This window comes from Eulemur rufifrons, chromosome 14 (assembly GCF_041146395.1).
Source record: "Eulemur rufifrons isolate Redbay chromosome 14, OSU_ERuf_1, whole genome shotgun sequence".
Classification (NCBI taxonomy): Eukaryota; Metazoa; Chordata; class Mammalia; order Primates; family Lemuridae; genus Eulemur; species Eulemur rufifrons.
The window spans coordinates 1,582,523-1,608,790 of NC_090996.1; the positions used below are offsets into that span (position 1 = coordinate 1,582,523).

At 51.0% G+C, this 26,268-nt stretch overlaps 1 protein-coding gene across 1 annotated transcript; it reads left to right on the forward strand.

Annotated features, from left to right (window-relative positions):
• Positions 1-157: 157 nt before the first annotated feature.
• LOC138394572 (integrin alpha-X-like) lies at positions 158-22,704 on the forward strand. The gene is given in 28 exon segments (XM_069486660.1): positions 158-190; positions 9,253-9,304; positions 9,493-9,579; positions 11,492-11,591; positions 12,072-12,097; positions 12,100-12,159; positions 12,426-12,496; positions 12,644-12,758; positions 14,076-14,206; positions 14,311-14,429; positions 14,431-14,454; positions 14,651-14,803; positions 15,063-15,211; positions 15,391-15,464; positions 15,628-15,757; positions 15,854-15,996; positions 16,182-16,349; positions 16,898-17,017; positions 17,106-17,149; positions 17,249-17,256; positions 17,259-17,331; positions 19,549-19,624; positions 19,701-19,787; positions 20,180-20,293; positions 20,440-20,541; positions 20,798-20,905; positions 21,450-21,546; positions 22,598-22,704. Coding segments are annotated over 28 exon segments (2,571 nt in total).
• Positions 22,705-26,268: the final 3,564 nt, after the last annotated feature.

The window sequence follows — 26,268 nt, forward strand, 5'->3', positions numbered from 1 at the left end:
GCCCATGGACAGTTTCGCTGCTCACCTGAGGGAGCCAGAGCAGGCGGAGCCCACTGCACAGGCCCCGGAGATCCCCCAAGGGAGGACACGAGTATTTGTCTCCGGTGTCAGAGTCCTTTTGTTCTCGGGGCCGGATGAGATTCATTTTGGTCCTTCCATGGCTTCAGCCGGGAATGAGGGCTCCAAGGAGGTATTCCTGGGAGCTTAGTAGCGGTTGGGGTAGAAAGTAAGACTGGATGAGGACCGTTGCTCACCAGGGCCAGCTGAGATGTGGGGCACCCCTCCTTCTGCGGCGTGATGAGCGCTAAGTTCCTGGCTGACAGAAAGGACCGGGGGAGGAAGGGGCTGTAGGCAGTAGCTTGTGTTCTTGTAACGCCTGCAAGAACTGAGCCACTTGAGGGGCGTGTTGGCCTCCAGCCATTTCCTGGGAAGCAAAGGCAGGACCGTTGTCACTCTGTAAGGCCTGGGGAAGGTGCAAACCAGATACTACGTGCTCCAGAAGTCTTTGGGAAAGCTCAGGAGCCTTTTCATACCTGCAAGGAAAAGCTTCAACCCAATGAGTAAAGTGTCAATAAACGGGCTGGGCGCGGTGGCTCACGCCTGTAATCCTAGCACTCTGGGAGGCCGAGGCGGGTGGATCGCTCAAGGTCAGGAGTTCGAGACCAGCCTGAGCAAGAGTGAGACCCCGTCTCTACTAAAAATAGAAAGAAATTATATGGACAACTAAAATATATACATACAAAAAATTAGCCGGGCATGGTGGTGCATGCCTGTAGTCCCAGCTACTCGGGAGGCTGAGGCGGGCGGATCGCTTGAGCCCAGGAGTTTGAGGTTGCTGTGAGCTAGGCTGAAGCCACGGCACTCACTCTAGCCCGGGCAACAGAGTGAGACTCTGTCTCAAAAAAAAAAAAAAAAAAAGTGTCAATAAACACTAATAGGTGGCCTCCGGCAAGAGTGTAAATATATGGCTGCCATCGCCCCCAAACAGGCAGGCCATCAGGAATTACCAGGAATAAATGTTCAATGATCACGCCCTCCCACAAACAAAGCAAGGGGAGAGTAAAGAATTGTTTGGACCCCAGAGACTCTGGTGAGCACACAGGATTGAGTGCCCAGTTTTCTGGAGTAGGAGAGGAGGACAGAGTAGGCAGCCCCAGTAGTAAGAGAATTTACTGGCCTACTGCCACCAGGAGGGTCACCCCTGGCTCCAGTCTGGTGATTGTCATTTGCCAAGGGGCTGAAGGGAGTGGGCTCCTTTGTTGCTGTGCCATGATCCGGCCTGGGGACCGACTCCCCTCCTGGGAGGATCCCATAGGACAGAGTGCAGTCCAGTGACCTGTTTGATGACACCGATGACAAGGGGCCTTGGGTGGCCTGCTCCTGTTGGAACAGCTCTTGGCTCAATGCCCTTCCTGTCGGCAGATGCGGCACTGGGGGTCCTTTCCTTTGGTGGAGGCTTTGGCCGTTGGTCCAAATGTGGGTGCTAATGCTGCCATTAACGGGGCATGCCGGGCCTCCTTCCTCCACCCCTTGCCCCGAGCCTGAGACTCGAGCTCAGAAGTCCTGTTATAGAAAACAGAATTAGCAGCAGCCGCCACGTCATCCAGGGAGGTGTTAGGGCTCTGGACAAGCTCCTGGGGCTTTCCTAACATCTGGTGCTGCCTGAGTCAAGAGTTTGTCTTTCAACATCACTCCTCCCCCATAGGAGTTAGGGTCGAGAGTGGTGTGTCCCCATTGCCTCCCAGAGCTGATCCAGGAAGGCTGTGGGGTTTTCCTCCGGCCCCTGGGTTACGGCGGTGATCTCAGAATAATTGACTGCCTTTTGCCTGGTGGCCTTGAGGCCAACCTGGACGCATGCTAGAAAATGTCCTCTCTCGCACCTCTCTTCTGAGGAACTGTTATTCCACCCTGGGCCAGTCACAGGCCCCGCTGGTTCACTCACTGGATATCTGGATCTGAAAGATGTAATCTGATGGCAAACTTTTGTGCCTCCACTAACACTCTGGGTTTCTCAAAATCATTTAAAGTTTGTCTTAAAGTAACACGAACATCTTTCGATGCCAAGTCGTAGGCTAGACCAAAAGCCGGAATGCCTCTACATTCTTATCAGAGTGACTGGTGCAGCTTCTCAGATCCTGTTTTATTTGTTTTAACTCTACTGAAGGGCTTATGGACCAGGGTGGGTCCGAACTTCCAAGCTGTTTCCGCCAAGGGCAGGAGTGGAGCTGCATTTCCTCCTGGCAGAACAGAGGTAGAGGCGGCACTACCTTCCCTGTGTAGGGCCCCCTGCAGGCCTCCTTGAGTATGGGGGCAGCTTGGAACAGGTGGGAACTGAGGAGGTTCTCTCTACACCTTAGTCTTACTTGGCTCTGTACATACCTTGCACCACTGAGAGTTTCCCATAAATAAAAGAAAGCTTATACATATGGTATTTCGGCCCATTCTCCTTCCCTCTTGCAAAAGAGGTCCAACTGTAAGATGGTGGGGTGATTTAGAGCCCCATGTGGCGGCCACTGTTCTCTGCTCTCCAGCTTGTACTGTGGCCAGGTGGTTGTGCAGAAGGTTTAGCATTGGATTAAACGTGTCCCAGTTTGAAGGAAAAAGATGGGGGAAGGAAAGGGTAGCAACTGGGGTCAGTCGGGGCTGGGTCTCCCCAGGTGTTGACCTGGGCCACTCAGCTGCAATACCTGTCCAGATGTCTCTTTTCTGATTCGTAGGAAGAGGGGCTGAGCACGACCCCTCCAATCTAGGAGCCTCTCATTGTTAAGGGCCAGAACAAAGATATCTATTGGTAAAACAACCTGGTTCATTTGTAAAAGCACCAGTGATTGGGTGGCCAGTCACAATCAGGAAGACACTTTATGGGACAGAATGAAAGAGGCAACTTGAAGGTGAAGGAGAAAGGCCCGATGAAACCAGGGGTGTAGGTATTTAACTGTGCCCCACGTGGGAGAGACATGGTGGGGATAGATGCAGGAGAGATGCCCCAAGGTAACCCCGATCTCTTCATGGGCAGGCATGGCCAGGGGCTGCATAAACCCTCAGCTCCTAAAAGGACCCTAACAAAGTAGGCACAGAGTCCTGCTTTGCTTGTTAGCAGGTGTGCAAGTTCACTCCGAGCTTGAACCAGGCAGCGCTGATAAAACCAGGGGTGGGAACATCGTTAGCCTTAACACCGGAAGGGGACTTTTCTTTCCCAAGAGATTGGAGAGAGAAGTCCATTGCCAGAACCAACGCAAAGCCCGTAAATGCAAAAGTTACAGCACAAAGCCCTCTTCCCGAAAGAGAAACAGAATGAAAGACTTCTCCCCTACCACGAGGGACGAGTTCCCAAACTCCTCATCACACACCCAGAGTTAGCCAAGAACTCAACTGTGAAGTCTGAGAAATGGCCATTGTGGAAAAGCGAAAGTGAGGGCGGCAAATCCCAAAGTAAGAGCCTCACGGAGAAAGCTTGCCTAGGCAGAAAGACCGAGTCACGGGAATGGCAGGGCTGGAAAACCGAGAGCAAAGGGCGGGAAGACCCAGAGCAACGCTTGCCTCTAGAGAAACATCTGAGTCACGGCACCAAATATGCCAGGTTTTAGTCTGAAATGTTGGTTCTTAGTGTGCTCATGGCCGAAGAATGACCAGACGCTCCAAAGTAAGGCAAGCATGAGGCGAAGTTTATAGAGGGGGAGCAAGATGGGATATAGAGCAAGAGCAAGACATAGGTTTGCAAAGCATGGTGTGTACACCACAGATGATGGCGGACCCACTGTGGCAGCAAAGGTAGAGCAAGAGGAAGGGCCCCAAAAGGGCAGAGCAAGTCAAACTTGTGGTCTGCCCAGAGCATTCCCTTCACCCCCAGGTTTTCCTGGAGTCTCTCTTGTAGGAGCCTTGGGGCAGGGGTGGGGATGGGTCACTTTTATTATTTGTTTACTTATTTATTTTTTATTTCAGAGTATTACGGGGGTACAAACACTTTGGTTACATAAATTGCCTTTGCACCACCTGACAAGCGTGCCATGCCCCCGTCAGCACACACTGCATCCGTTAGGTGTGGATTTACCCATCCCTTCCTCCCCCTCCCCCCGCCCAACACTCTATGAATGTTACTTCCCATATGTGTACATTAATGTTGATCAATTAGTACCAATTTAACACTGAGTGCATGTAGTGCTTGTTTTTCCATTCTTGTGATACTTCACTTAGAAGAATGGGCTGCAGCTCCATCCAGGATAATAAAATAGGTAGTTCGTCATTTTTTTTTATGACTGAGTAGTACTCCATGGTGTGTATATATCTATATATATATATATCACATTTTATTAATCCACTTATTGATGGGCACTTGGGTCATTTCCACATCTTTGCAATTGTGATTGTGTTGCTATAAACATTTGGGTGCAGATGTCTTTTTAATAAAATGTCTTTTTTTCCTTTGGCTATATACTGAGTAGTAGGATTGCTGGATCAAATGGTAGTTCTACTTCTAGTTCTTTGAGGTATCTCCATACTGCTTTCCATAGAGGTTGTAGTCTCACCAGTAGAGTATGAGTGTTCCTATCTCTTTGCATTCATGCCAGCATTTGTTGTTTTGGGGCTTTCTGATGAAAGCCATTCTCACTGGAGTTAAGTGATATCTCATCATGGTTTTGATTTGCATTTCCCTGATGATTTGAGATGTTGAGCATTTTTTCATATATTTTTTGGCCACTAGTCTATCTTCTTTTGAAAAGTTTCTGTTCATGTCCTTTGCCCACGTTTTAATGGGGTTGTTTGATTTTTTTTCTTGCTGATTTTCCTGAGTTCTGTATAGATTCTAGTTATACATTGGATGTATAGCATGCGAATATTTTCTCCTCTTCTGTATGTTGTCTATTCGCTCTAGCGATAGTTTCTTTGGATGTGCAGAAGCTTTTTAATTTGATCAGGTCCCATCACTTGTTTTTGTTGATGCTGTGATTGCTTTTGGGGTCTTCCTCATAAATTCTTTCCAACATTTTCTTCTAGAATTCTATGGTTTTATGCCTTAGGTTTAAGTCTGTTATCCATTGTGAATTAATTTTCGTAAGTGGTGAGAGATGTGGATCCTATTTCAGTCTTCTACATGTGGCTATCCAATTTTCCCAGCACCATTTATTGAACAGGGCTTCTTTTCCCCAGTGTATGTTTTTGTCTGCTTTGTCAAAGATCACATGGCTATACGAGGATGGTTTTATATCTGGGTTCTCAGCCCTGTTTCATTGTCTCTGTTCTTGTGCCAATACCATGCTGTTTTGGTTATTATAGCCTTGTAGTATAGCTTGAAGTCTGGTAAAGTGATGTCTCCCAATTTGTTCTTTTTGCTTAAGGTTGCTTTTGCTATACTGAATCTTCTCTGTTTACATATGAAGCATAGAATTATTTTTTCTAGATATGTAAAAAATGATCTTGATATTTTAATAGGGATTACATTGAATCTGCAGATCACTTTGGGTAGTATAGACATTTTAACAATGTTGATTCTGCCAATCCATGAGCATGGTATGGTTTCCCATTGTTTACGTCCTTTGCTATTTCCTTCCTCAGTGTTTCATAGTTCTCCCTGTAGAGGTCTTTCACCTCCTTAGTTAAATATATTCCTAGGTATTTTATTTTCTTTGTTGCTATTGTGAAGGGCATTGAGTCTTTGATTTGATTCTCGCTTTGACTGTTGTTGACATATAGGAATGCTACCGATTTCTGTACATTGATTTTGTACTCTGAGACTTTGCTGATTTTGTTTCTTAATTCCAGTAGTCTCATGGCAGAATCTTTGGGGTTTTCTAGCTATAAGATCATATCGTCAGAAATTGCGATAGTTTGCCCTCTTCTGCCCCCATTTGGATGCCCTTGATTTCCTTCTCTTGCCTGATTGCTCCGGCTAGGAATTCCAGCACTATGTTGAATAGAAGTGGTGATAAAGGGCAACCTTGTCTGATTCCGGTTCTAGGCAGAAATGCTTTCAATTTTTCCCCATTCAGTATGATGTTGGCTGTGGGTTTGTCGTATACAGCTTTTATCATTTTGAGGTAAGTCTTGTCTATACCTATTTTGTTGAGTATTCTTATCATAAAAGGGTGCTGAATTTTGTCAAATGCTTTTTCTGCATCTATTGAGAGGTTCATATGGTGTTTGTTTTTACTTCTGTTTATGTCGTGAATTACATTTATAGATTTGCATATGTTGAACCATCCCTGCATCTCTGAGATGAAGCCCACTTAGTTGTGATGGACTTTTTTTTGATGAGCAGCTGAATTCAATTTGCTAGGATTTTATTGAGAATTTTTCAACTATATTCATAAGGGATTTCGGTCTGTAGTTTTCTTTTTTTGTTAAGTCCTTTCTGGATTTTGTATGAGGATGATGTTGGCTTCGTAAAATGTGTTAGGGAAGATTCTTTCCTTCTCAATGTTGTGGAATAATTTCTGCAGGATAGGCACCAGTTCTTATTTGTAGGTCTGGTAGAATTCAGGTGTGAAACCATCTGGTCCAGGACTTTTTTTTTTTTTTGGAAGGCTTTTGATTACTGTTTCAATTTCAGTGCTTGATATTAGTCTGTTGAGGAATTCTATTTCTTCCTGATTTAGCCTAGGGAAGCTGCATGTTTCTAAGAATTTGTCCATTTCCTCCACACTTTCAAGTTTATGTATATAGAGATTTTTATAATGTTGAGAGATGATATTTTGTATTTCTGTGGCATCAGTTGTAATTTCTCCTTTTTCATTCCTGATTGAGCTTATTAGAGTCCTTTCTTTTCTGCTTCTGGTTAATCTAGTGAGAGGCGTGGCCATTTTGTCTATCTTTTCAAAGAACCAGTTTTTGTTTTGTTAATCTTCTGTATAGTTGTTTTGTTATTGATTTCATTTATTTCTTTTCTTCTGCTGGGTTTGGCATTGGTTTGCTCTTCCTTTTCCAGTTCTTTGAGTAGATTCATTAGATTGTTGATTTGTGATCTTTCTGTCTTTTGGATGTAGGCATTTATGGCTATGAATTTTCCCCTCAGGACTGCTTTAGCTTGTCCCACAGATTTTGATAACTTGTGTCCCCTTTATTATTAAGTTAAAAGAATCTTTTGATTTCCACCTTAATTTCCTTGTTGATCTGATTATCATTCAGCAGTAGGTTCTTTAGTTTCTATGACCTTCGGCATAGATGAGTGTTTCTATTAGGATTGATTTCTAATTTTATTCTACTGTGGTCTGAGAAGATGCATGGAATAATTTCTATTTTTTAAAATTTGTTGAGACATGTTTTTTGGCCTAGGATGTGGTCAATCTTAGAGAATGCCTCATGAGCTGATGGGAAGAATGTATATTCAGTGGTTTTTGCATAGACTGTCCCGTATATGTCTGTTAGGCTCATTTGTTCTAGAGTTCTGTTTAAATCCATTATTTCTTTGTTTATTTTCTTTTTGGAGGATCTGCCCTGTTCTGTCAAAGAAATGTTGAAGTCCCTGGCTATTATGGTGCTGCTGTTTATCATTTTGTTTAGATCAAGTAGAATTTGCTTTATGAATCTGGGCACACCTGTGTTGGGTGTGTAAATATTTAGAATTATTATGTTTTCTTGTTGAATTGTTCCCTTTACCATTATATAATGACCATCTTTGTCTTCATTACTTTTGTTGATTTGAAGACTAAGTTATCTGATATGAGAACTGCTACTCTAGCTTTCTTTTCATTTCTATTAGTATTCCGTTGTGGAATATTGATTTCCATCCCTTCACCTTGAGTCTGAATGAGTCCTTATGGGTTAGATGTGTTTCCTAAATACAGCAAATACTTCGCTTGTATATATTTATCCATTCATCCAGCCCATGTCTCTTCAGTGGGGAGTTCAAGCCATTCACATTTATTGAAAGAATTGATAAGTGGAGTGGATTTCTGTTCATTCTTTTGAGCAGAACTTTATTGCTTTGTTTTATCTCTTGAGCCATTGCAGTATCTGGCCTTTGATCTTTAGCTTTTGGGTGATTTTACGCTGGTGAGTATTTATTGTGCTGGTCCATGAATAATGCAGCTCTGAGTACTTCCTGCAAAGCAGGTCTTGTCTTGACAAATTCTTTCAGTGTTTCCTTATCTGCGAAAGACTTTATTTCCCCCTCATACATGAAACTTAGTTTTGCAGGATACAGAATCCTATGCAGGGCATTATTCTCTTTGAGGAGGCTGAGAATGGGACCCAAATCCCTTCTGGCTTGTAAGGTCTCAGTTGAGAAGTCTGCAGTTAGTCTGATGGGTTTTCTTTTGTAAGTTACCTGCTGCTTTCACCTTATGGCTCATAGGAGCATCTTTCACGTTTATTTTTGCCAGTCTGATAACTATGTGTTATGGTGTTTGCCTCTTTGTGATGAATCTTGCAGGAGTCCTTTGAGCTTCTTGTACCTGGATATCTAGATTTCTAGCAAGGCCAGGGAAAATTTTCTCAATTATTCCCTCAAATAAATTATCCAACCCTTGTGTATTTTCTTCTTTACCCTCAGGGATTCTTATGATTCTTACGTTAGGCCTCATTACATAATCAATGTTTCTTGTAAGCTTTGCTTGTTCCTCTTATTTCTCTGCTCTATCTCTGTGACTGACTTGTTTAATTGATAGGTGTTGTCTTCAAGTTCTGAGATTCTTTCTTCTGCCTCATCTAACCTATTCTTAAGGCTTTCCGTCTTTTGTAATTCCTTGAATAAATTTTTCATTTCCATAAGTTCTGTTTGATTTTCTTTAATAATTCAATTTCTTTAGTGAATTTTTCATTCATTTCCTGCATTGTTTTTATGGTTTCTTTGTGTTGGATTTCTATTTTATCTTGTATTTCATTAAGCTTCCTTACAACACATTTTCGAAATCTTCATTTGTCATTTCAATATTCCGCTTTTGGTTGGTATCCATTGCTAGGGAGCTGGTGTTCCCTTTGGGAGTGATCTTTTGCTCTGATTCTTCATATTTCCAGAGTTCTTTCACTGATTCCTTCTCATCTGGAGCAGCTGTTACTTCTTACTTTTGGATATTCTTTTGTTTAGTTAATGACATGCCCAGTTTAATCTCTGAATCAGTATGTGGTGCTTGTGGGTGTGCAAGGGTCAAAAGTGTGTTCCCCGAATCTGGGCAAGGCTGCCGGGGAGGGGCTGAAGTGGCCCCACTCAATCAGAAAGTCTAGGTGTGGAGGTGGGGCTGTCTGAGACCCTCAATCCAGCAGTTTTGAGCAGGCCTCACTCCTTTCAGCCCTCCCCTATTCCTCGGTTTCTCCCAGGCCTCTGCTAGTGGGAAGGACCTCAAGACAGCCAAGCTCTTCCATGATCATGGTACAGTCAGAGAGGTTCCCTGCCCAGGGTCCCGGCCTGAACTGGGAGTGTGGCCCTCCCATGGGAGGAGGAGTGCCCCACAAGCACACCGCAGCTAGGACCCACACTGTGCTCTCCCCCTTGATCTGCCCCCGCAGGGACCCACACTTCCTGAGACTAAATCACAAATATCCTCTCTGTGCTCCCAGGCTCTGCAATCGAAGCCTGGGTGCACGGGATCTGGCCTGCAGGCTTGTACCTGGGGCCCCAGAGATCAATCCCTGACCATGCCAGGGGTAAGGATGCTGGTCCTGTGTCACCCACAGGGTGCCCAAGGGGGTTCAATGTCCTTCTGCCTCGAGGCCTGTCTTGCTGTAATGGGGCTGCCAGGCAAGCAGCACCAGGGAGGGCTGGTGGGCAGGGAGCTCACAGTCTGAGCACCCCTCAGTCTACTGCAGGACCCCAAAAGGAAACATCTGAGTCATGCTCCCTATGGGAACCTCTGTGTGGTGGCTCCATTGTCTCTCTCTGCAGCTGTGGGTGGGGAAAGGGCAGGGGAGAAAAAGAGACTGGGTGGAGGAAAGCCAGCAATCAGCTCTTCTCCATTCCTCTCTCTCTGGGAGGCAGTCCACCCAGAATGAGCTGGCTCTGGAGTCACGCAAAATGCCCCGGGACCCAGTGGATCCCTGTGGCTCCTGCATTCTGGGTAGGAGTTGAGAAATGTCTGTGTGGGGATAAGACGGAACCTGAAGAGTGAAGCCCCCTGGGGAGGACAGAGTGGCAGGTGGGTTGAGAAGCAATATGGTGTCTGCTGTTTTGCTTGGGTCTGTAGGGTGGGAGGCCCCCTGAGAGGGCTGGGAGCCTGATGTCCTGTCGGCAAGAAGCTCCCCACTCACTGGTGGCAACAGTCTCTGGACTTGTGTGGGTAGAAGGACTCTCCAGCTGCTCGGGAGCGTGCAGATGGTGGGCGAACCCAACCTGGAGGGCGAGGTCAGGGCCAGGCAGGCAAGAGGTGGCTAGGGCCTGGGGGGCGGGCGCAAGTGAACAGGCTGCAGTCTGCGTCTTAGGCACAAGGTTTCCCTGGATGCCAGGTCAGATGAGTGGAGAACGCAGCTCTCTCAGCCTGCCCAGAGCCCGCTGAAGCTGCTGCCTGAGGCCTCTCAGGGCAGAGCCTGCTGCGCCCAGTGCCAGAGGCCCCAAGCCGGGAATGGGGTGAAGCTAGGAGCAAAGGCTCTGCCTGACAGCTCTGGGGCTGGGCCATGCAGACGCGGTCCAACCCAACCTGGAGTGCAGGCTCAGGGCCACGCAGGCTGCAGGCTGCCTCCCAGGCACAAGGGTCCCGCGGATGCCACGTCAGATGTGCGGAGGTTGCAGCCCTCCCCTCCCCACCCAGAACCCGCCGAAGTGGTCGCCCAGACCCTTCAGGTGAGCGAGCACCTGCTGGTCTCCTGTCAATTCCCGTGCCCAGGTCCCACTGAACTCTAGGGGCAAAGCGCCTGGCTCCAGATTCTGGGGTATGGCTCGGGGAAGCCGCCAATCAGTGCAGGCCCTCCCAGCCGGTGTCGTCCCGGCACGGTGCACCCGAGAGTTCAGGATGGCCCCGCTATTGCCTCCTCCCCACGGAGGCTGTTTAGTGCAACGCTCTGCGCCGACTGCAGGCACGTCTGTGTCTGAGCGGCAGGAGGGATGGTGGGTGTCCTCTTGCAGGTGGGATCGCGCTGCGCCGGCGCTCTGTTCTCCGTTGCTCTCCTGGCTCTCTCCAAGCTCCGTATACGCATCTCCCCGTCGCCTTTATTTCCGCACTGGGCGTCCCACGTTGCTTCTCTGTGCATTCACAGTGCTGCCTAGAGCGAGCGGTCCGCACGTGGGCAGCTGCCCGCACTCGTCCCCTCTTTCCCTGGGAGCGGCGAGCGGGCTGGCCCCCTCTAGTCCGCGTTTTTCCTCGGAAGGATCGCTTTAGAGCTCAGATACGGAGAATTGGCACTCGACGGCGGTGGGTGGACAGTCTGTGCCACGGGGAGGAGAAGAGCGGCATGAGTCTGGGAGTCCGGAAGGCCGGGCACTGCCAGGCCTTGGGCCTGCCGGGGCGGGGGGGGGGGGGGGGGGGGGCTAGGGGCCGGGACAGGGAGCCAAGCTGCAGGGCGTGGGGCGGTTAGGCAGGAGGAAGCCCCTTCTCCAAAGCACCTCTCTCGCTCCTCCCGGGCTTAGCATCTCCCCCCTGCTTCAGCTTGGACGCAGAGCAGCCGACAACCTTCCACGTGGACAGCGCCTGGTTTGGACCCGGTGTGGTCCAGTCCGCCCACTCCTGGTGAGGGCTCCCACCACTCCCCTGCCTGCGCACGGCTGTCTTCCCCGCAGTGCCCCCGTTATTTGCAAACCTTCTTCTCTGTCTGGTGAGACAACTGCCCCCAGGTTATGAATATATGGACTGAAGGTAGGCACTGTCTCGCCGTCACAATAATCGCAGCTAACATTTATTGAGCACCGAGTGGCAGGCACGGTGCCAAGCACGTTGTATGTGGACACTGATTTTGTCCTCAAGACAACCTGGTGACATAGGAATCAGCCGTTCAGCAAATATTTACTGAGCACCTACTGTATGTCTCAGGAGCTGAGTGCACACCAGAGAATAAATGGGCAAAATCCCTCCCATGCAGAATTTAAATTGTCATTAATCTCCATTTTACAGATGAGGAAACTGAGGCTCAGAGAGGTAATGCCAACTTGCTGCGGTGGCAGCGGGCTCTGCATCCACACCCTTAACTGCAGTGTTCTTTGCTCTCCACAGGGTGGTGGCTGGAGCCCCCCAGGAGATAAAGGTGGCCGCCACCAGTGTGACTACAGCATGGGCTCCTGTGAGCCCATCCGCCTGCAGAGTGAGTCATTGCCCCGCCTGGCTTCATGCTCTGGGGCCTGTGGGACTCGCGGGAGCTTCACCTCCCAGCTCAGCTCTGTCTGCAGACCCTCACCTTCCGACAGGCCTCCCCGCCCGTCGCACCCCTGCTCCCCTGAAGCTCTGTCAAGACCTGGAAGCCGCTACCTGTCAGACCTCCTTGTCTCCCAGGTTGAGGCAGCCCCTGCCCAGCTCTTACACAGCCTTCTCTGTCCCTGGGGCTAACCATGCACATATCTGTCCCCTCAGTCCCCCCAGAGGCTGTGAACACGTCCCTGGGCCTGTCCCTGGCAGCTGCCACCAACCCCTCCCAGATGCTGGTGAGTCGCCCTGGGTCACAGGAAGGCCCTGAGGGGAGGAGTGGGGACCGGGGCTGTTGGAGCTGGGGTCTTGTGGGAGTGGAGGTGCTGGAATGGGGGGTGAGAGGGAGCAGGGGCAGTCTCCCCACCAGCCCCCCCTGTCCTCAGGCCTGTGGCCCCACCATGTACCATGCATGCAGGGACAGCATGTACTTGACTGGGTTCTGCTTCTTGCTGGCTCCTGGCTCCCGGTGGGACCAGAGGCTCCCGGCTGGCCTGCAGGGTGAGTGCTCTGGGCCTCCAGGTCTTTTGAGGAGCTCACACGTCTCACTGGGGGGGAAGTGGGGCCAGAGGTGCGCTTGCCAGAGCAGATAAGATAGAGGGGTTCTGGAAAAAAATAGTTACCGGATGGGCTAGTGGTTCCAAACATGGCTGGAGAGTCGCCATGGTGCCGCATGACCTGTCCTATGATTGTACCTTCTCGAGCCTCAGTTTCCTCATCTGTTCAATGGGGATAATAGCACACCCAACACTGAAGTAACACAAGACGATCCGTGGCCAGGGTTTAGCACAGCGCCTGGCATGAAGCGAGGGCTCAGTTAATGCCAGCTACTGTTATTTTTGGAGAGAAAGGGATTCATTTTCATCCAGCGGGCCCTGGGATGCAAGCATCTGGTTTGTGCAGTCTGAGCAGCGTGCACAGGCACCTGTGTGTACATGTGCGTGTGTGTGTGCACGTGTGGGTGCCGGGCCCGGCTCCTCTTGTGCTGGGGATGAAAGAACAGGAGGCGGAACACTGGGCGTTCAGACCCAGCCCACGGCGGATGGAGGCCACTGTTTGGTTCCACATTTGCTCTTAAGCCTTTGGGGAGGCTGACATCTGGCCGCTGAGGGGGTGCCGCTTCCAGCACCTCCATGGGCCTAGACTCCACCCCAGGGCCTAGGCACCCGAGAGAACACCCAGGACCACTCTTTCTGGTGGGGGCCCCTAGGGCAGAAAGGGGAAGCTGGGAGGAAGGAATGGAAGGGGTCTCCCCTCCACGAGCTGGAAGAGCTTCCTTTTCTGGGGACAGTTTGTGCTGTCACCCAGATGGCGAGTGGGGCCCATATTTAAACTGAGAATAGAATATGCTCAGTGTAGCTGTTGCCCAGGGTGACATTAAAACTAAACATGAAAGTACATTCATCACTAAACAATGACGACACACACTGGCCAGGGGCTAGAGCCGGGTCCTGTCACTGCTGGATGGTGGGATGTTGGGAGCGGAGGAGAGGGTGGGTCCAGGGCAGGGGCACAGAAGGCCAAGGTGGGAGGAGGAGGCCCTCAGCTTCCCATCTAGCCCGGCGAAACTTTCACTTTTTTATCAGCTAGGCTGGCTGCCCCAGGGAGCACAGCTTGGTCACAGTCGTAGGCTCTTTGCAAGGCCTTAAGGCACGGAAGGGCCTGTTCTAGGCAGGGGTTAGAGAAGGAGAGGGCCCAGGGTACAGGCCAGGACTCTGATCGCCAGACTAGGGCCTTAGGGGCAAGAAGTAAGTTGGGGGAGTGACTTCTCGTGGCCAGGAGGCTAAGGTCCTGGAACAATGCCATCTCCATCCCCAGAGTGTCCAAGACAGAAGCATGACATTGTATTCCCGATCGGTGGCTCAGGAAGCATCTCCTCTGACAACTCTGCCGCGATGAAGAACTTCGTGATGGCCGCGATGAGCCAGTTCCAGAGGCCCAGTGCCCAGGTGCGCCCTTGGGGGAGGCAGCCGGGCACTGTGTGGCGGCTGCCGGGGGAGGCTGGGGATGCTGGTGCAGGAGCCTCAGCCCCCAGCCCTGTGTGCTCCCGCAGTTCTCCCTGATGCAGTTCTCCAGCACATTCCGGACACGCTTCACTTTCAACGACTTCATACACAGCTTACACCCCCTAAGCCTGCTGGATTCCGCACGCCCGCTGGGAGGGAGCACTCACAGCCGCAGCCATCCGGACAGTCCTGTGAGCCCCCACTTCTCCCAGGTGCTTTCCTTTGGGGCTCATCTGTCTCCACGAGGAAGGGATAGGCAGGGACTGGAGTCCAGCCGGTGACACCCTTGCCAACGGGGAGCCTCTGGCGGGGACTGGAGGCTCCAAGAGGAGCCAGGGCCTAGTGTGGCTTTGCTCACAGGCTCTGGGCCCTCTTCTCTCCCGACAGAAACCAACTGTTCACTGCTTCAAGTGGGGGCCACAAGGATGCCACCAAGGTCCTCATCTTCATCACCGGCGGGCAGAAACTGGGCGACCGCCTGGATTACAGGGATGTCATCCCCGAGGCTGAGGCGGCAGGTGTCATCCGCTATGCAATCGGGATGACCCCCCCACACTCTCATCGCCTCCTTTCAAGGCAACTCCCCCAAGCACAGAAAGCCCAGCCTCTCAGCTCCTGCTGCCGTGGGACCCGTGAGCCTTTCCCTGAACTCCCTGATGCTGTCTGAGCCTTGTTTTTCTCATCTGTACACTGGATGTTCTAATATAGACCCTGCGGGGTTGCTGGAGGGTGTCAGCACCCTGGACACACACGGGGATTAAATATATTATTTTTACTGAGTTGATCTTTGTTGGAGACTGGTCGGATCGGCTTTTCAAAATATGCATGCCCGGAAAGAACAAACCGAGATTGCTTCGAGGCCCTCCCATGAACACATATTTGAAGTGAAGAACTTTGCTGCTCTGAGAGACATTCAAAAGCAGCTGAAGGAGATCTTTGCCACTGACGGTAAGTCGGGGCAGAGCTACTCGCTTCCGAATCCCTCAGCCGAGTCCCCCATGTCACAGGCACCACCCCTCCCTGTAGATACTGCTCTCCAATCTCATAGTCTCCCAAAGCTGAGGTGTCGTTCCCGGACCTGCCAAGCCCACCGTCCTCCCTGGACCCCCAGTGTCGCCTTCCCCCAGGCCCAGAGATCACAAGCAGTAGTTCTTTGCAATTGGAGATGTCCCAGGAGGGCTTCGGCTCTGTGTTCACACCCGTGAGTGGAGCCTTCTTAGGCTGATGATGTAGGACAGGGGGAGGAAGGGAGGCCAGAGTGGGGGCTGGGTGGGCGTGTGGGGCCGGTGGCGGTGGCAGGCATTCCTCTGCAGCAGGCTGTCTTCCTGCTCCGGCTGCTCAGCCCTGGAACCCTTCCCTCCCAGGATGGACCGGTTCTGAGGGCTGTGGGGAGCTTCAGCTGGTCCGGAGGTGCCTTCCTGTACCCCCCAAACATGAATCCCATCTTCATCAACATGTCTCAGGAGAATGTGAACATGACGGACTCTTACCTGGGTGAGAACAGGCCGGGGGTGGGGGGCAGGCCGGAGAGGAGCTGCCTGGGCAGGGCAGGAGCCTGGGGGGCTTTGTGCTGAGGCCTGGCCCCCTCAGGGTACTCCAGCGAGCTGGCCCTGTGGAAGGGGGAGCAGAGCCTGGTCCTGGGGGCCCCCCGCCATCAGCACACCGGGAAGGTTGTCATCTTCACCCAGGAGTCCGGGCAGTGGAGGCCGAAGGCTGAAGTCGCAGGGGCCCAGGTTGGGCATGGAGGCAGCCAGAGGGGAGCCCGAGGGTGGGCGCAGTGGCCAGGGGCAGGGAAGGAAGGAATGGAGGGGATGGGGCCCCTGGGGGAGGTCCTGGTGCCTGGGGAGAGGCAGGACCTGGCCCAGAAGGCGGTGCCCCTGGCAGGGTGGGCAGGATGACCTGAGGCTCTGCCCTCCAGATCGGCTCCTACTTCGGGGCCTCCCTCTGCTCCGTGGACGTGGACAGAGACGGCAGCACCGACCTGGTCCTCATCTGGGACCAGCCGAAAGCCAGGCCTCTTGTGCCAAACAGCCAAGTAGTGAATGCAAAGAGACAGTTCTTGAAGGAGATTAAAAGTGCTACTCCAGTGAGCACATAATGATAAGAAAGTGAAACTTTCTTACATGGCTGACATGAAGAAAGTTTGAGCGGTCTGGCCACAATATTCTCTTAAACCAAAGCCTAATCCAGAGCAAGGACTTAAATCTCTTCAATTCTTTTTTTTTTTTTTTTTTTGAGACAGAGTCTCACTCTGTTGCCCGGGCTAGAGTGCAGTGGCGTCAGCCTAGCTCACAGCAACCTCAGACTCCTGAGTTCAAGCCATCCTCCTGCCTCAGCCTCCCGAGTAGCTGGGACAACAGGGGAGCACCACCACACCGGGCTGATTTCTTTCTATTTTTAGTAGAGACAGGGTCTCGCTCTTGCTCAGGCTGGTCTCGAACTCCTGACCTCAAGCGATCCTTCCACCTCGGTCTCCCAGAGTGCTAGGATTACAGGCATGAGCCACCACGCCTGGCCTGTAAGATATAACTTTAAGGTAGATTCCAGGAAACTTTGTCACTACTTCATGAAATCTCTATGGAACACTAACAAATACTCACTTGCCTTTTTTCACTTGCCTTTGCCTAAAAACAGCTGCGCTTGACACGTGACAGCTCCCCAGCTGGGGGCCGGGGCGCCAGCTGCAGCCTCAACCACTTCATCTTCCGTGGAGGCTCCCAGGTCAGCCTGGCTCCCCCCACCCTGCCCCGCCCTGTCTTACTCCCCTGTGACACCCTCCCCGCCCACTGGTTCCTGCCTGTCCCTCAGATCACCTTCCGGCTGCTGCTGACGCCTCCCCAAGGCTGTGCTGGGAGACTGGCTGCTGCCGACAGCCAGCGTGGGCAGGTGAGCTGGGCAGGCCCAGGCAGTGCCCTCCCCCCCAGCCTCGTACCCCGTCCTCCTGCTCTGGGGCACCTGGCGACTGGGCCTCCCTTCTTTCTCCAGTGAGAATAACACCCCAGAACCAGCATGACCACCTCCCGGCTGGAGCTCCCGGTGCAGCACGCCATCTGCCATCTGCCATCTGCGCAGTGACCAGCAGGCGCCCCGCTGCGGCTTCGAAAGGGTTCTTCCCCATCACCCCCTGGGGGCTGGGTCTCACCCCTGCGGCAGCCTCTGGGATGTTTCAGGTTTTATCATCACCCTTTCAAGTGGGAGATGATACTGCTAGTGGCGCTTATTAGTCAGCAAGTGTTTATCGTGGGTTAGTTATGATAATAGTAATTGTGATATTATTATCGTTATATCCTACTTCTAGTAGAGGTTACAGGTCTCAGGAGACTTTTTCAAAGATGCCAAGATTCTCTCATGTTCCCTAGATGTGAGACATGTTCCTATCTGCCATGTTCATTTAACCTCACTGAGGGGCAAAGTTACTGTGATCCAAGCCAGACTGTCGCCAAGGGCCAGCGGAGCGCTGCGCCCTGGGCTGAGGCGGGTTTCGCAGAGGAAACCTCCCCCCCCCCAAGGGGAGGCCTCGGCCAAACACTGCAAGGCCCACAGCATCGGGCGAGGCCAACCGCGATCTCAGAGGGGCCCTTGGCATTCGGACAGGCAAATTCTTCTCTGGAAGGAGCAAGCCCCCTCCCCACTTTCCTCGGGAAGGACAGGGACAGCCGACCTGCCAGCTGCAGAGGCTGGGTGTCAAAGAGAAGCTGGATGGAAAGACAGAGCCTTCAAACGCTGCCCAAGGAGGGTGAGATGAGGTGTCTGAAAGTGAGCCACGTGTTTTAGTGGCCCCTCCGCTAAACGACGCCTTCCTAGCGTTGGCTGGGTCAGGCACAGTGAGGTGGCTACTGTCCACAAACTCACTCACTACTCAGCAAAGATTTACTGAGCCCCCATTATGTGTACTCAAAACAGACATAAACCCCTGTTCTTGTGGGCTATGCCTTGTCAGATGTTCTTTCCTGCCTGGCGTTTCCACTCTCGCTTGCACCTGCGCGTGGGCGGTTTCCAGCCAGGCGCACACTCCGAACTCGTTGGCTGGAGTGTGCGGCGCAGGGGAAGGGTCCTCACATCTCTTTGCAGGGGACCCACAAGCAGGGCACGTCCCCTCTAGGCATGTGTGGCCCCACAGCTCAGCCACACTCTGCAGATGTGACTCTGTGCGGTGGCGGGCGCTTGGAGGGGCCCCCAGGGCCAGGCTGGGCATTTCTCGGGGGCCTCCTGGCAGAGGAGTGATGAGACTTTAGAGTAGGAGTGGTTAGCTGGAATTTGGACTATGCAGGCAAACGGACAGGTACATGACGACTGGAGCAGTGAGGGGTGGAGATGAGACCAGCCACCCATGTGAGTGTCCCTGCTGGCCACTGTGTCCCCACCCTTGGACCCAAGCAGGCCTCAGGAGGTGTTGTTAAACTGAGACCCAGTGAAGAGTCTGCTGTTGGGCCCTCCCTCCCCTCCAAGCCCCAGGCCAGAAAAGCCAAGGAAACAGGATAGAAGGGCCCCGGGAGGCTCGAGGGGGACCAGAACGGGGCAGCACTCAGTAGCAGCTGGCCGAGAGCACCAGCCTGAGTCTCTCCAAGTCTGTGCTGTGTCCCAGGTGCCCCCAGCATCCTACCTACCCACGAAGGACTGAAAGGAAAGCAGGCCGGGCGTGGTGGCTCACGCCTGTAATCCTAGCTCTCTGGGAGGCCGAGGCGGGTGGATTGCTCAAGGTCAGGAGTTCGAGACCAGCCTGAGCAAGAGTGAGACCCCGTCTCTACTAAAAATAGAAAGAAATTATATGGACAACTAAAAATATATATAGAAAAAATTAGCCGGGCATGGTGGCGCATGCCTGTAGTCCTAGCTACTTGGGAGGCTGAGGCAGGAGGATCGCTTAAGCCCAGGAGTTTGAGGTTGCTGTGAGCTAGGCTGACGCCATGGCACTCACTCTAGCCCGGGCAACAGAGCAAGACTCTGTCTCAAAAAAAAAAAAAAAAAAAAAAAAAAAAAGAAAGGAAAGCAGAGGTGCAGAGAGGGCCGGCCCTGGTCCTGCTCCCCTGCAGGTCAGTGGCAGAGCCCTCAGCTCCATTCGCTGCACCCCTGCACGGCCCCCGGCAGTCTCTTCTGCAGGCACCTTGCCCCCATCCTGAAGCCCAGCCCTACTCCCTAAACCCTCCTTTAACCCAGCTCAGCCACAGACCTCATTCCAGGTCTCCCCAAGGCCCCACTGACCACCTGTCCCCTCATGCTCCAGCCAGAGCCTCCTCGGGAGGCCCCTGTACAGTCAAGCCCGCCCATGCCTCTCCTCTCTCCAGCCACGAGCAACCCACCAGGCCCCTCGACTTCTCTGCCTCAGAGGAGGAAAGCAGCGTGGCCAGGCAAGTGGTGGAGGCCCAGGGGCTTCAGCTGGGGTGGGGGAGGGACGAGGGCTTTGCCGTGGGCTCTGCTCTCACTGGCCTCTGTGCAGGTGAACAACCTGGGACAGAGGGACCTACCTGTCAGCATCAACTGCTGGGTGCCCGTGGAGCTGAACCGAGTGGCCGTGTGGACAGAGGTGAGGTCTCCCCTCCACAGGTGCCCGAAGACCACGCGTGGCTCCTGCACGAGTGCCCTTTGCCTGGGTCCTGTGTGCCCTGTGAAGCCCTGGAACAGCTGTGTCTTCTCCTGGAACCTGCCCATCAGTGCTCTGTGGAGAGAACAGTTGCCACGGACTCTGACTTCCTGACTCACTTTCAGAACCCTGTGTGGTGAGGAGGGCTCCGGGCTGCCCCCCGCATTAAGCCGCACAACAGAGGAACTTAATCTGGGAATCCACGTTCCATGTCCATCCTGCCGAACAGCCCGCTTGTGTGCAGGTGTGGCTGCTTCCCTCAAGTCACACGGTTCACGCTGTCTTCTACCTGCCAACTCATCTGTCTCAGCCCAGTGCTACTTCTCTGTCCCTAGGACTGCTCCATTGCCGACTGCCTGAGGTTCCGCTGTGACGTCCCCTCCTTCGGCATCCAGGAGGAACTTGACTTCATCCTGAAGGGCAACCTCAGCTGCGGCTGGGTCAGCCAGGTGTGTAGGCCCCACGGCACAGCCCCTGCCCAGACTCAGTGGTACCTGATGTGTCTGTGCCCGTCCTCAGGCCAGGGCATCCCTGGAACTCTGAGCACCCCCCAGAGCCAATTCCACAGGTCTTCCCCTGCCCTTTTCTTTTGGAGACATTGCAGAAGAAGGTGTTGGTCGTGAGTGTGGCCGAAATCACGTTTGACACGTCCACGTATTCCCAGCTTCCAGGACGGGAGGCGTTTGTGAGAGCCCAGGTAGTGACTGTGTGGTGGGCAGTGGCCAGGCTGGTGAGGGGCTGCTGAGTCTGCAATGCTGGGTGGGGGCCTGCAAGCCTGGAGGGAGGAGGGAGGAGGGTCTCCGGGCAGGACAGTTGTCCCTGAGCACATAAGTGCTTCTGCATTTCACCCCTGGGAGCAGGGCCTGGGGAAGGGTTAAAGGTTTGGGCACTCTGGGAGGAGTCTGTGACAGCAAGAGGCCTGACACTCTGTGACCGGGTCCCCTCCACTCTAGACGAAGACGGTGCCGGAGGAGTATGAGGTCCACAACCCTGTCCGCTCACGGTGGGCAGCTGTGGGGGGTCTGCTGCTTCTGGCTCTCGTCACGGCCGCACTGTACGAGGCGAGTGTTTGATCCCGCTGCTGACAACAGCCTTTGAGCCGCTTTCTGCAGTGGAAGAAAGCTTGCCCGACATTAGACTCCATCCTCGCCAGGTCGCAGCGGGGAAACCCCTCCCCACTGCCGTCTTGCCAGTCCTGAGCTGTGTGTCCCCCGATTGTGCCTTCCTGTGTGATTCTCAGGCCTCCTCTGATCTCTCTCCCTTCCTTTCCGCTCTCTCCACCTTTCTACGTTTCCCTTGGCAACAGGTTGTAATATAAAAGCACGGACCTGGCTTTGAACCTGATACCAGCACAGATTCTGTCTTTCTTTGGCCGCAGGCAAGTGCCTGTTCTCTGGGTCTTGCTCTCTCCGTGTGGAGGTGATTCTGCCCAGCTCGCAGGATCCTGGCTGAGTCTAAATGACATAATGTGTATAAAGTTCCTAGTGCAGTGCTTTGAGCAGTAGGGGTCCCCGCAATGGTGGTCCCTCCCGCTGTCCCAGTCGGCTCTATTCCTCTTTTCTGCTGGGCGGACTTCCTGATTGTCTCCTCTTTCCTCCCACACAGCTTGGCTTCTTCAGGCGGCAGTACAAGGAAATGATGGAGGAAGCAGCAAAGAGACAGATTGCCCCGGAAACGGAACCTCGGACCCCCTACTTGCTCAGTGAGAAACTACCTCCTGGTCTCCTTTGCAGCTGCCCTCCCCAGAGTGGTTTCCTGGCTTTCTTATTCTCACTCACGTCAGGCCCAAGAAAGAGGAGACGTTCCACCTGAGGGCGGCTGGGGTCAGTCTGCTTTCTCTCTGGGGGAGAATGTAGTGTTTTTGCACAAGGTGTCTTGCGTAGGAAGGGCCACTTGTCTTGTCAAGGCTCCAGCTGGAAACCTTCAGGACAGGGTCCTTGCTGTGCCTCCTAGAGGGCTGGACTTGGAATTTCCACCAGATGCGTGGACAGCAGCGCCAGGCCCTGGTCTCTCTCCCTCCACTAGCCACCAGTGGTCTTTCTAAAATACAGCACCGAGCAAGCCACTCATCCTCATCCATGACTCTCCTGGTAATGTCTGAACTCTGCAGCCTGATGTTGGAAGCCCAGTTCCACCTCTAGAAGGTGGGCTCCAGAGCACACGGCGCAAGATGACCTGTCCCTCCTTGTCATCCTCATTGCTAGTGAAATGCTGTCAGCATCAGCTCTTAGCTTGGGGCTTTCAGTCCAGGTTTCCCAAACCAAACTGGGGACGAAGCACCTGCTCCTTGGCATTTGCAAGGCTGGCTTCCTGCACTGGTCAGCACTGCTGGCTGGGCGGGAGGAGCGTCCCCTCGCGAGGGACAGTGCCCCATGCTACCGCAGCTCAACCAGCTCCAGGGTCAGAAGGGCTCAGGTCGCTTCCACTTTTCTGTGGCTCCCAATATAGTAAATGAAGAAATGCCAAAACATGATTATTAAAAAGTGTGCATTTTAAATGTTTGCCTTAATAAATTAAAACATGCACGAAAGGATGTATGTGCCTTTGTTGTGAAATATGTCAAAGGTCTAAAATTAAGGCCTTTTATGGATATGAGTCCTGGACAATGACGCCCATGGGCTCCCCTTCCCATGTGGGACCCTGGCCGGCCCTGAGGCCTGGGGCTGGGGTAAGACAGTTAACCAGAGCGGAGGTTATGGACATCCCTATGTAGGGGGCAACCTGGCCTCTTAATCTACTCACTCCATTCCCAGGGCTGTCGCTGAGTGGAAGCTGCCGGAACTGTCAGGTGCAGGGACGAAGCCAGAGAAGGGGCAGCCCTCAGGGGCCACTCTTCCTCCTGGAAAGGTCCTCGGAGTGAACCAGTACAGCGCTGCTTCTTACAAATCCTAGGCTGTGTTGCGGGGCGCACTGGTTGCACGTGGTTAGCGACTGGAGAGCACTTTGGAGTCCCATACCAGGAGCCTGCTGCCTCCAGTAAGGTCATTCTTTTCATTGTGCCACCATCCTCCACTGAGCTGGGGGTCAACACGTGGCAAGGTATTGGGGAGGCCCCACCGCTGCTGCCACCGGCAAGGCACTCGGGCCGTGTGGGTGTTGTGATTAGAACAGAAGGGGCAGGCAGGTGACCGCAGGATTTGAAGGGAAGCTGAAAAGTGGCCCTTCACCTCCACCCCAAACTGTCTCTCCCATATATCAGCATAGGGTCCAAAATCCCTTTAGATTTTGAAGCTTTTGAGTCCCCAGAAGGACCAATTATTATATCCCCAGGGCCTCAGGGGACGAAGCTTTTGTGAGAATTTGATCCTAGAGTGGTGTTTCTCAAAACATATTCCATGAACCACTGGTGGTCACTGATGATCTCCTAACTGGTAAATTTTAGAGAAAGAAAGCAAGAAAATATTTAAAACTGGTGATTTGCACAGAAACAGTGTTACCACCTTAATAATTGTGTTCTTAAAGGTTGCACATGGACCCCAAGGACTACAGTGGGCTCTTGCCTAACATTCAGGCAATAAGGTGTTATTTTCACGTACTTTTCCTTTTGTGTGTTATTGCTTACATTCATTATATTTGCATTTTCAGGGTTGCTATTGCATTATATCCTCAAATCACAAAAATAGATCAATGGCTCAAAAGCAACAAATTGTGATAAAATAATATAATTGCTACAATTCAGAATAATGTCATCAAAATCAATATTGAATTTTAAAAATCGAGTCTAGTGCACATGTAGCGGAGAAATGTATGAATGCTGGGATAAGTGATCACGAGCCAAAAAGCTGAAGTGTATGTAGAAAACATTGTAGAACCTGAAAATTGGATTGTGTTGGTGCCACTATGTATTTGTTCCTATTCTGTTGTTCAAATAGTAGCATGAAGCTATCAAAGCTTTTGTGTCATTTTCAAACAAAGCATAATGACCTCTCAGGTAAAACAATAGAGACTTCTTAGAACAACTGCAACGTATAGCTTTCCCATCCAAAATCAATTAATGTTATCACTAAATACAGCAAAACTACAATGGCATAAATCGAAGTTGCTCTTATAGTAAAAGAAAGTGCAAGTAACATGATTTCCAAGAGGCATGTAAAAAAAACAGCAGTGAGGGTCACACCTGTCCTGGGCGGCCGCTTTGTGCTACAAGTAACAGCAGGGAAAAAGTGCACGAGAGTATAAAGGCCTTTACACGACAAGAGGTCTAGGCACAAGTGTTAAGTGGCTCAGCAGTGACATTAAGATGCAGATTCTTTAATTTAATTGTATATTTGGTAAAATTATTTTTTAGGGCCATATTTATTTATGTCTGATTATATGGTTCTACATCTCATTTTATCTGACTTCATTAGTGCAGTTTCACAGTGTATTCAGGACAGTTTATCTCATATGTACAAGGGAACTGGCAATTCAGTGAGAACTGTATTATGTTGATGCTTTTACAGATATCTAGAAAATAGGGTTAATATAACTTCAATCACATTTTATCATAATTCTTTTCTTCTGTCTGCCATTGAGGTTCAAAATCTTGGATTCGATTCTTGTTACTAGAAATTTTTAAGATACTGCAAAGTTAAGGTATCGTCATTTTCCTGAGATTTTTTTTTCTAAAGCGTGTAACACTTTAGAATAGATTTTTTTCCTAAAGTATACATTTTCAAAGTTATGAACTCTTTCCTGTCTTTAAAACTGGATTATTGTAATGCTGCCCTTAAAAGTTCCTAAAGTAGATGTTATATAACTTCTTTTGTAGTCTGTATTAAATATCATGGTTTCCGGGGGGGGGGGGAAACGATGCAGATTATTTCCAACCTTCCAATCAGTCACACTCGAGTGACTTTTGTCCTTACATCCCCTCGTGGTTGCAAGAGTGTTGCCATAGCTCCAGGCATTATGTCCTCAGATAACTGTGCAGGAAGAGCAGTTTCTCTTCATATCTCTCTTTTTCAGGGAGGTAAATCTTCCCCATAAATTCTCCTATTCCCCCTTAGGTCTCATTGATTAGGATTGAGTCAAATTTCATCTCATTGCCTGCATGGACTGCTGAGAAAGTGAGCGTCACTTTTTGCAGGCTTAATCATAAGAGGTAGCTCTGCCAGCCAGGAGGGTGGCAGGGCTGGGGGCTGTTGGACGGGCTACCGACAGCGTCTGGCAAATGTTATGCTTGAAGAATAAGCTGTGGGGAAAATTCCTTTGTCAAGGAACAGCTTGGACATTGTGTAATGTCAAAAGTATACAAGGGAATAGCAGCGGTGGCTAACTCTCATGTGAGGGCAAGTAAATATGTCACTTGGTACTGGGAATAAGTCACTGATGCGCGAGGTCTGAGTCAGCTCTAGCCTTTGTGCCGTGCATGTATGTCGGGGTTTTATCACTGCACCCTGAGTAACGGAAAATGAGGTTTGGTTGGTTGCTGTAATTCGTGTCAATCCTGCGAGCAGTAGGAAGGATGGGGCAGGATCACCACGGAGGGTACGCCAGCCTCAAGGGGCCGGTCCTCGCGTGGCTTTATTCCCGGAGGACAGGCGGCTAACAATATACCCCTCAGACTTGACTCTGCATTTAAGAAAAGAGAGAAAATTGTGAATCTGATCAAATCATGGCCATTGAGTGTTACTCTTTTCCATGTTGTGTGGAGAAATAGGCAAGAACGAGACTGCTTTTCACATTAAGGGAATGTCAAAGGGTAAGATAGTCATTTGAGATTTTAAAAAACTAAAAAATGTTTAATCGTGATAAAATACACATAACAAAATTTACCATCTTAAACCATTTTTAAGTGTACACTTCAGTAGTGTATTCACACCGTTGTGTGACCAATCTCGAGAACTCTTTTCATCTTCTAAAACTGAAACCCTATGCCCGTTAAACTACTCCTGATTGTCCCTGCTCCCCAGCTCCCGGCAGCCACCGCTCTACTCTCTGTCTCTGTGAATTTGACTACTGTGGTACCTTATATAAGTAAGTGGAATCATACAGTGTTTGTCTTTTTGTGACTGGCTTATGTCACTTAGCATAATGTCCTCTAGGTGCACTCATGTTGTAGCCTGTGTCAGCATTTCCTTCCTTTTAAAGGCTGCATAATATTCCACTGTATATACATGTATATGTATATGTCACATTTTGTTTATCCATTCACCTGTCAACGGACACGTGGGTTGCTTTCGGCTTTTGGCTATTGTGAATAAGGCTGCTATAAACATGGGTGTACAAATATATCTTCGAGACCCCGCTTTCAATTCTTTTGGCTATATATGCAGAAGGAGAACTGCTAAATTATGTGGTAATTCTATTTTTAATTTTTTGAGGAACAATCATACTGTTTTCCATAGTGGCTGTACCATTTTACATATCTACCAACGTTGTGCCAGTTCTCTGCTTTCTTCACATGGTCACCAACAGTTATTTTTGGATTTTGTTGTTGTTT